The sequence below is a fragment of the Montipora foliosa genome, chromosome 9 (assembly GCF_036669935.1).
Source record: "Montipora foliosa isolate CH-2021 chromosome 9, ASM3666993v2, whole genome shotgun sequence".
In the NCBI taxonomy this organism is placed as follows: Eukaryota; Metazoa; Cnidaria; class Anthozoa; order Scleractinia; family Acroporidae; genus Montipora; species Montipora foliosa.
The window spans coordinates 8,445,740-8,455,739 of record NC_090877.1 but is presented as its reverse complement, the minus strand read 5'-3'; the positions used below and the strand labels follow the sequence as shown (position 1 = coordinate 8,455,739).

Genomic DNA, 10,000 nt, shown 5'->3' with positions numbered 1-10,000 from the left:
AACAGAGTTAGCATACAAATATCAACCTTTCATTTCCTGTTTTGCGTCATTTCCTGTTTCGCTCCGCTCTTACTCAATTTATTTTTAGAATACTTCGCCCACATTGTACGCCGTGAACGTGATTAAATAATCGCGAACTGAGGGACGCACGATAGTGCAGAGTTACATTTTGAGGAGACGTTTTTATCCGCGACATCACCGTCGTACATCTTGAATTCTCTGTTCTCTCGAAGATTGCGGAAGCCATCATCACTTTTCGAAAACTTTGGAGCATAGAGCCATTCCTATATGAGGAAAATAACATTAAGGGGCAGGGCACCGCGCCTTGTTGTCATGAAAGACTCCAACTGGACGAGGAAAAGCATTCGCTCAGATTTCCTTGGACTTTTTCTTTATTTTCTTGAGTAAAATAACATTAGGAAAAGTAGATCATTGTTTTCTGATTTGTTTCCATGAACGTTCTTCATTTTCTTCTGATTTTATAGCGGGAGTCCAAAGTTTTAAGCCTACTAATTTTCTGTTTCCTGGCAGAGGTATGGAAATCAATTTTATTCTTCGAATGAATTGTTAATATGAATGGTTCTTTCCTGCCAACAGACCACTTTTCTTCAAGCGTTTCTGGGGAGAACTCTGGAGGTGAGAAGAAGTGAATCCTGTGAGCCAATTCAGTTATTCATCTTCAAATTGTGTACTGTATTATTTGACGCACTTTGCTGGTTGTTCTTGATCACAGCCTGGTGAAGATGAAGAGAATTTATCTACTTATGCTATCAATTCATTAGAAGTAAACAGACAAGAAAAATACTTAGTGGTGAGTAGGTTGCCAGGTGCGTGTTGCCCAGGGTTGGTGTAGCTTGTATCGGATCTCCGATCGTTTTCCCTTCCAAGGGAACGAGGGGGCGGGGGGGGGAGGGGGGGGAACGGAACAGACAACCTCTCCGGGAACTCCACGCCCTGCTCTTTGCGGCGAATAGTGTGCGGGTTCTTTCACCTCCCACAGGGTTGTGAACATTGAAGGGTTGTGAGACGGAGCCTACGGTTAATCGTTCTTGTCCGAGAAGACTAGAGGGTTCAGCAGATGTGCAAACAGCACTTTCTCCTCAGGTATTGAAAGACCTTGCCCGTTGGCCCTGTCATAGTTTTGATCTCGCGACCTCCCTATCAATAGTCCTACGCTCAACTAACTTCTCGCTCTACAACAAATTGCGCTATATCGATTTTGTGTTTTTTCTTTGTGCGTTGCAGATGCGTGAAATAGAATGGGAGTCTTCCGGTTTTCTTTTGCATGACCGGCGGTGTGATGTTGCATGTTTTATTTACGACTCCACTGATCCTACTTCATTCACCCAAGTCGTACAACTGCGAGAGGTAATGTAATAAATATTGGACAAGCTATGTTACACCAATGTAAACGCGCGCGACTTCACGTGTGGATGTTTTTTCGCGTGCAAGAACTGGCTGAATTACACCATTGTGAACGTGCGCGGGGTTAGTTTCCCGCGCGTTTCCTTACGAAGCTTATTCGCACCCCGTCTTCATCTTGAACCTTGCCTTCTGCGCTCCGCATTTCGTTGCAATTCACTGCAAAAAGAATAGGTGCTTGATCAAGTTTGTCTCCTCATTGTAAGTCGCTGATCTTTTATTTAAATCACTGAATTACATAAAGTAATGACTTTTTTGTATAGCTGGTCAGTGATAACAACTGCAGTTGAAATAAACTCACATGAGCGATCTTCTAACCTTTTTTCAAAGATTTATTTTTTTATTGGACCAGCCAGAAACTCTTTTGTTTTTAAGAAACTTCCCAAGACTGTGCCGTGTCTTCTGGTTGCCGGCAAGAATGAAGGATTGCCAGCAAAACAGGTAACTTAAAACTTAGGCAATCATCTCTCAAGACATTAACTGGGATTAATTTACGTGGACGTGATCTTTTCTGACGTTGAGTGTAATTAAAACCTCTTTACAAGCAGTGTTCCTAGGATTATACTTGCTATTAGAAGCTGTTTTGCTTGGCATTACTTGCTTGTAGTATCACCCAACTAGTGGACTAATGCCAATCCTGCATTTTGATTGGCTATGCTACTAGAGGACTATTAGTAATAGTCCTCGAGTAGCGAAAAGCGTGACGTTTTCTTTCGTTTTATTTCCAAATAAATATTTCTTCAACGTGCATTTGCTAACTATATTATTGCCTTGTCTGTCCGACTAGTTGGGTAATACTAAAACAATTAGACCCTTCGCCCTAAGGGGCCACGGGTCAATAGCCCATTCGGCTTCGCCTCATAGGCTATTGACCCGTAGCCCTTGCGGGCTACGGGTCTAATTGTTAAATAGAACCTGGTCAAGTGTGGTTTTTTTGGACACCAATATGGCCGCCATAAGCCCTTTTTCTGCCTTCATGCAGTTACCAAGAATCGCTGCATGCAGCTCGAGTACTGAAAAGCCCAGCTGTCTTTTGACTTTGCTTCTATCAACCTCGTTCCCAAGGCTCTTCCTCCTCTGCTGGAAGGAGGTTGTGCTGCTATAGAAACCATATTACTGGATTCCCCCTTTTGGCGCACTATAGTTCCATGCGACTACTGCAAACCGAGTTGAATTTAGTATTTGCAAATGTGAAATGGGCTCATGTTACTTTTCTTTTTCACAGGATTTTGAGATGCAGCCGTCTTTGTACTGTACATTAAATAAACTGCCTCCTCCTCAGGTTTGTTGACGAGTTGATAGCTAGATATTTTACGGAAATAGAGGGAAAACATGGGAGAAAGATTAGGGAATTGGAACATGGCAGCGCAAGTAAGATGTGAAAGACGGAAGTAAAACCAAGGCGGAAAACGAGTTACCGGGGAGGGAGAGGCTGTCCCCCTCCCCCCCCCCCCCCCTTCCTTCTCTGCCTGCGCCTTGCCATATCAAGTTCAGTCTCGGATGATTTAAACCCGGGTAATGAGCGCCACTTGAGGATTCTTAACCCTTTGACTCCCGGAGTGATCAGTAGGGCAATTCTCATCACAGTTTCAATGAAATGTCAGTCAGATGGCTATTGAGAATGAAGATTATCATCCGCGTTAGAGGTGTGATCTTGATATAAAATCAAATTCTCATGACTGCCCAACAAAGAAATCTATGGGACTAGTTAGGAGAATCAACGTTTCAATCTTGGGAATGAAATAGTTCCAAGCCCTCAGTTAGCACACGGGAAAAAAAGGGCGAGAGTAAAACTGGGGAGAGAGGGGTACTTTTTCCCCTTGTTTTTCCGCTCGTAAACTGGATCTCGCCTCGAATGTAGAAATCGGCCGGCAGCTGGTCATAAAAAAATCATGCCCGGAAGCAGGTTGGGGTAAGTGATGAGCTGTCACTATGGATGTTGTTTGTACCCGTCAATAATCCGCCATTTTTTTTGTTTTTCCCTCCGATCCAGTCCTTTTCTTCCGTCAATCGACCAGAGGCTTACAAACCCATCTTTAACAACTTGGCTCAAATGGCGGTTCACCCGTAAGTAAAACACACTGTTGCTGTATGTATACGCAGCTGATCTCCTCTTTTGATTTCTAGAAGGTATTTATTTATTTAACGTTGATGACTTGGGCATGCTCGGACTTTCGGCGATGACTCGGATATACTCGGAAAAATCCGAGCGCTTCCACCAGGGTAAATCCCATGACCTCTCGGCTCGAATACTCCACCACTGAGCATCGGGGAACTCGTAGGAGCTATGTCATGAAATACCGCCAGATGACAATTATTCTGCATACTGCCAAGAGAGAAAACTAATAATTGAAAGGTCACAACTACATGAAAATTAAAAAGATCGTTTCGTTAAATAAGTATCTAAAGCAACTTATCTAACTGGGTGAAGCAGCGCAATAGTTAGCAATAGCACTCGAATGTCAAGTGCATCAGGCGTCAGTTGTTCATCAGGTGAATGGGGTCATTTAGCCTTTGAACGCCTGAGGCCTGAACTCGAATTACGGGCACTAAACCCTGAGCTAATTTCATTGCATGTGTATTTTGTACAGTGGCAGGAGATGGGCTCCTGACAGTGGTGATCATCTGATTTCGAATGAAAAATGATGTAATTTTTTTCAAGGATCAACAAAATTAGTACATTTTTGCATTCGGTCTGTTGTAACAAGTTTTAGCCTTTTACCCCACCCCCACGAGGCACATTTTTTTCTTCGTCAGTTGAAATAGGCCAGTTTCGTATTCTAACGGTTGGACTGGATCGAGCATGAAATGGAGGCTAATGCGGGAAAATTAATTTGCATTTGAAAATATTTGCCCGCTTTAGCCTCCATTTCATGCTAGATCCAGTCCAGCCGTGAGAATTCGAAAATGGTCTATTATCTGTAGCCATTGTTAAAAAGAACAGTGTTTTGAGGTCGTTTAGCTATCACCAATTGGCCTTAACGCAACTATTGGGGGTGGTGATGGTGTAGTTAAATTCGATTTATTGATCTGCTGCTGCACTTAATTTTGGAGGACGGAATTGTGCAGCTTTTTGTTCGCAAATGGTTGATTATTTCGACAGCTTTTCTGTGACTTTTTTAACACCATATTTGTACTGCGCTTTGCAATATGATGCAAATTCCTCATACAGTCGGACCTCTATGAAGCGGCCACCCTCAGGACTTTGAAAACTGGCCCCTTAATAGAAGGTGGCCGTTTAATAGAGGTACTATATAAATTGGGCAGAAATGGCAGTCAGCCTAGTTTTATTCCCTATACATGTACTGTATATAGGAAAACGCTTGTTTAAAAGTAAACGCAAGTTCTGTTGCTCTAACACAGAGGGCGTGTAGTCGATATAAAGTATTTTGTAGTGTTTAGTAGGTACAGGAAAACATGTTAATCTATGTAACAAAATATCAAGTTTCTTAGGCCTTAAAAGATATCACGGACGCTTTTTGCCGTTGTGGGGCTCTGAAGTGTAATCGATAGATATCGATGAAATTGGAGATTAAATTGTAGTTCTTGTTGTTATCAGTTATCACTTTCATATTATCTGTCACCATTTCGCTTGAAAAGATAATTTGCTGGCACAATAAAGATGAAACTTGCAACAGCAAAAAAGGTGACGGCGGCCGCTTAGTACAGGTCCGACTGTACTTTAAAGTTCGACAAGATTTCGTTGCGCGCGAGGGATGATGTAGTGCCTTTTAATGACCTGGGCTTGTGTAAAGTAAGAGCGCAGTAACTTCTCAACAAAAGGTGGACTCCAGTGCCCACATATTAACCGAGGTTTGAATTTCGCATTTCAAAGAAGCGTGAACTGTAATTTTATGCTGAAGGGAAAAAAAGTAGTCCAGAATTAGCTTGATTGGGTGTACATATATATATTTTTTAATTCGCTTTGCAGGCATTTGTGTGGTCCAAATTCAGACGCTGTGACGTCATACTGGCTAGTGGCCGGCTTTGCGGCTGCCCTAGTAGCAACAGCCGGCATTGTGATTTTCAAATACTTGCGGAAAGGGGGCTCGAGTACGTGATATCAAAATTGCATCCCCGTTCGTGTCGGGTCTACAGACAGTTATATAACCGACTTGAAGAGATTTGAATTCGGTAACAATGGTCTGCTACTACCTTTCTCCGAACTGAAACTTACCTCAGAGGCCAAGAATGGAAGATAATCACTATTCCAGTGGTGTGGATTGCTTTGGCCGAATTAAGATTCTTGAAAAATCACCACCCAGAATTCCAAGGGGCTTCAAATTTACAGATGGTAGTGATGGTGACTGAAATAAGAATGAAAGAGAGATGCCAAACGAGTCGTTTCAAAATAATTTAAGGCAGTAGAATGTCGCTTCTTCCAGGTAAATGCGCGTGTGAATCATTGGTCAATTGTTTTTGACTCCTCACTGTCACTTTTCTGTTGTTAAGATGATTGCGCAAATGTTTTCTTCGGGATAAAATTACTCATATTGAACAAACATTCAAGGCAATCGGTATGGAAAAGGGACCGCATGACTCCATCCATCAAAAACTATTTTCCAAAGTTATTTCTTTTTAATTTTACTCACGTGATAAGGCGGCCATGTTGGTGCCAAAACAAGAACAATGCACCTCAGTAAGTTTTATTTAATAATACAGTCAAATTCCCAAAAGACTTTTTCGCTATTGATCTTTCCACCATCGTTGCCGCCTTGACGTGAGATACAATCAAAGAAAAAAGCAGTTTTTAAAATTACCTCACAAAAAGGATTGTGTTCTTATCTTAATCAGAATTAAATTTAATCATTTCCAGCAGATACTTTCAGTTCATGATCTAAAGACCCAGGAATAGGAGATAAACTAAGAATAAAGCCAGGATCCGAGTCAGAATTCGAGCTAGGATCCGAGCCAGGATTCGAGACCTAACCTAACCCAACCGAGACCTACCCTAACCCTAACTAGACCTAACTAGACTAGAACCAACGCAAATAGACCTAACCTAACCGATTCGAGACCTAACCTAACCGAGAGATTCGAGAATACATGGCGGAGAAAACTCATCTTAGTTCGAATCCTGGCTGGAATCCTGGCTCGGATTCTAGCTCGAATCCTGGCTCGGATCCTAGCTCGAATCCTGGCTCGAAGTTTAGGTATCCTCCAGGAATAGGTGATGAATTCCGGGGTGGTTTTTTGATTCAGCACCGACCCTGAGACTTTTCATATTCATTTCTAAAACTCATTGATAATTCATAATTTGAGCCCAGATTTGGATATCGTATCCAAATTTCTAAAGTCCCCTGTGACCAAAATATCAATTCTTATTTTTCATTGGATTTCAAACTATGTTAACTAAACACAAAGCGACCAGTTTTGAACGTGAGTAATGGCGCACCGTAAAATGCAAAACTTACAAAGTACAGTAAACGGCCTTTGGGCAAAAATCAAAGCTCAAAAGTTTGCCAGTCAGGCGTTAAGCAAATACACTTTCAAAATCTAAAGAAGAAAAGGAAGTGATTTTTTGTTATCACAGGGGCACTTTAAACATTTGGATACAATATCCAAATGTCTACAGTGTCTCCGATTAGTGCTCTACAGCGCTAGAAGATTAGACACTTAAATGAAGTTCCTTTCCTTTCCTTTCCTTTACTTTCCTACTAATTCTAGAAAAAAGTCATGTGACATGAATAAATTAATTCTAAGTAAATAGCATCTGTTTCTCCGGTGTCTGGATTCCCCAATGAAGCACTTGCACTCGTTCCCGTAGCCGTCGTCTTTGGAACAACACGTTCGTTTTTATTTTTTGTCCATTTCATTCCCAGTACGGAGTTTAAGATCTACGACGGCGACGGTAGACGAAAACGTCACCTCAAAATATAACTTGGCTCTATCATAAATCTTTAGCGATTATTCAGTCTCGTTCACGTCTTACAATGAACAGCCGTTTAAACCAGGTTCATTCTCGCATTAAAAATCTTGCGCTAAGGCGAATGTATATTTTGAGATGACATTCTCGTAGCCGTTCACGTCGTGTTTCTGACACTCGTGCGGGGCGGGGCGGGGCGGGGTGGGACGTCCAGGGCAATAGACCATATTCGTATTCTCGGTATTGGACTGGAACTAGCTTGCAATGGAGGCTAATGCGGGGGAATATATTAGAAAGTATTTGCATTTGAAAAGATTCCCCCGCATTAGCCTCCATTGCACGCTAGTTCCAGTCCAATACCGAGAATACGAATATGGTCTATTGCTTGCTACATTATCTTTTGTTGTTTGGTGTTCTCGCCTCCGCCGACGTCATCCTTGCTAAACTAAGATACCTACTATAGACAACGAGGCGTGGCGTGGAAGTGAATTAAATCAAATCAAATCATGTTTTATTATGTAAAAGATACATAAAAGGAAACATAAGAGGTTATCCCAATCAAGGACGCTCTCTGAAATTGATGGTTGGGGCGTTGAAGGGGTTTCTGTAAAAGGTGTTTAGCCTGAAAATCAGGTGCTGGTTGTTGGCTTTGCGGTACTCCTTGGAAAGGTGTATTCAAACTGCATCTCTATTTATCGAAAAAAATTGATGGTTCAAAAACTATTATTCTATTGTCAATAAAAAATTCCGATAACTAAAGATATAAAAAAAAACACTTGGTGATAAAAACTAGCAAAAATTTATAACGTTTCGAAGTAATTCTGGCCTCATTTTGAAGTCAGAGGGGTTATTGTTCAAGTGGACTTAATAGACCATATTCGTATTCTCAGTATTGGACTGGAACTAGCTTGCAATGGAGGCTAATGCGGGGCAACATATTAAAAAGTATTTGCATTTGAATAGATTCCCCCGCATTAGCCTCCATTGAGAGCTAGTTCCAGTCCAATACTGAGAATACAAATATGGTCAGTTTATACTTTATCTGAGGGTCAAAACTTGCTGTTGAGTTTATAATTAAACTGGACTCCTTCTACACTACCAGAGCCATGTTGACCTACGTTGTAAGAGATCTCTGTCAAATACAATGCTACGTTTCAGTCCTGTTCCAGACGTTCTTAGGGCTTCGTCACACGTTCCTCCCCCACTAACGTCTGCTAAAACGAAAAACCACCTCCGTTCAACGAATGTTTGCCCACTATTTTAAAACACCAATCAGCATTGTATAATTGTGTTGTGCATAGCTAATCACATGCTGCGACAGAATACCATACAAAACACGAGTTAAGCCAAAACTGGAAAACGGCCTCTGATTGGTCCGTAATCCACGAACGGAGGTGGTTTTTCGTTTCACCAGACGTTAGTGGGTGAGTAGACTGCGAGCAGCATCTTTCTTCTCCTAGACTACGAGGGACGAGTGTTACCATCATAAGCGCGACCCACGCCACTCGAGCTGGTAGCCTGGACCGACTCCCTTCTCGGTTTTACCCTAAACTTGCATAATGTTTTTCATCTTCCACCCGCGCGTTGGATATGAGGAAGAAAGGACGACTGCTCGCAGTCTAGTGGGAACGTGCGACAAAGCCCTAAGAACGTCTGCGTAGTAACTAAAGTCACTTCGGCTTTGCAATTGGTTGTGCAGCTTAGCCAACACTTTCTTCATATGATGGAGGAGGTGCTTCTGGCACTGGTCTGGCTTCGTAAGATGGGGGGACGGGAGGTCCAGAACAGTATGGTGGCAATGCAGATCCACTAGGGTGGGGCACGTAAGCAGCAGATGCTGCAGGAGATGGAAACTGGACAGGTCCAACAGCGGACAGGTCATGAACTTGTGGATGTGGAGCACCCAAACCATGCACAAGATGAGGGGCACTCGGATGTGGTCCAGCTGAAGAGGGTTGTCCCGCGGGTATATCGACTGCGGGATACGGTGGGTGGTAATTTTGGAAAGATGTATTCATCGCGCCCACCTCTGTCATTGGATCAGAGGACAGATTGTTTGCAGCACAAGGACCCACCAAGGACGGTGCATTATTTGACAGGACGGCAATGGGATCTGTGATATCCACCTCCCTTGGGGGTGTGGTACTCTTGTACATCTTTTTCTTCAAGATATAGTAGGTTTTACCTGTCTTAGCTCTGAATAACCAGCGGTAAGGCCATGTCATCATTAATAGCGTAGCAAGCCAGAAGTAACCAGTACGAATCCACCATGGTCTCACATTCAAATCCACGTATGTCGAAATTCTCTTTTTGAGGCCAGGGATTTGTCTTTTGGCGGAGTAATCTGTGTAGACATCCCTGTGACGGTTTCTTTCGATCATGGCGGCCACTTGACTTGCATAGTCATCAGCTGTCTCTTGGTCACCGAAAAGTATGCAAGGGTCTATCTTCAGCCGAGTAAGTGAAGAATGACCAATTGGTGGCATCTCTCTCTTGGACACGTCAACCCAGGATCCAAACGAAAACTCGTCTTGGTCAATGAAGGTCGTTACTTTCTCTGTGTACGTTTCTGTGCGTGACTGTGTGTTGCCATTGGAGTCTGTGTAGTACACTACACGCACACGTGTCTCATAATGGTAACACTCCACGATCATGACTATCTGAGGTGGAACCTCGTGCATTTCTTGTATGTAGCTCCAAGCCGTTTGGTCT

The 10,000-nt window shown here is 42.7% G+C and overlaps 2 protein-coding genes across 2 annotated transcripts in view; one reads left to right on the top strand and one right to left on the bottom strand.

Annotated features, from left to right (window-relative positions):
- Positions 1 to 6,239, top strand: part of LOC137969563 (mitochondrial Rho GTPase 1-A-like) — a 23,302-nt gene extending 17,063 nt beyond the window's left edge. The window contains exons 19-25 of the mRNA XM_068815864.1: positions 598 to 636; positions 734 to 811; positions 1,246 to 1,368; positions 1,798 to 1,863; positions 2,648 to 2,704; positions 3,416 to 3,489; positions 5,354 to 6,239. Of these exons, the coding sequence (XP_068671965.1) occupies positions 598 to 636; positions 734 to 811; positions 1,246 to 1,368; positions 1,798 to 1,863; positions 2,648 to 2,704; positions 3,416 to 3,489; positions 5,354 to 5,483 (567 nt within the window). The 3' untranslated portion in view covers positions 5,484 to 6,239. The remainder of the gene's footprint in view (positions 1 to 597; positions 637 to 733; positions 812 to 1,245; positions 1,369 to 1,797; positions 1,864 to 2,647; positions 2,705 to 3,415; positions 3,490 to 5,353) is intronic.
- A 1,400-nt stretch (positions 6,240 to 7,639) lies between these two features.
- LOC137969632 (uncharacterized) overlaps positions 7,640 to 10,000 on the bottom strand; it is a 4,176-nt gene continuing 1,815 nt past the window's right edge. Inside the window, exon 1 of the mRNA XM_068815953.1 lies at positions 7,640 to 10,000. This exon is cut by the window's right edge and continues 1,815 nt beyond it. Within this exon, the coding sequence (XP_068672054.1) occupies positions 8,989 to 10,000 (1,012 nt within the window). The 3' untranslated portion in view covers positions 7,640 to 8,988.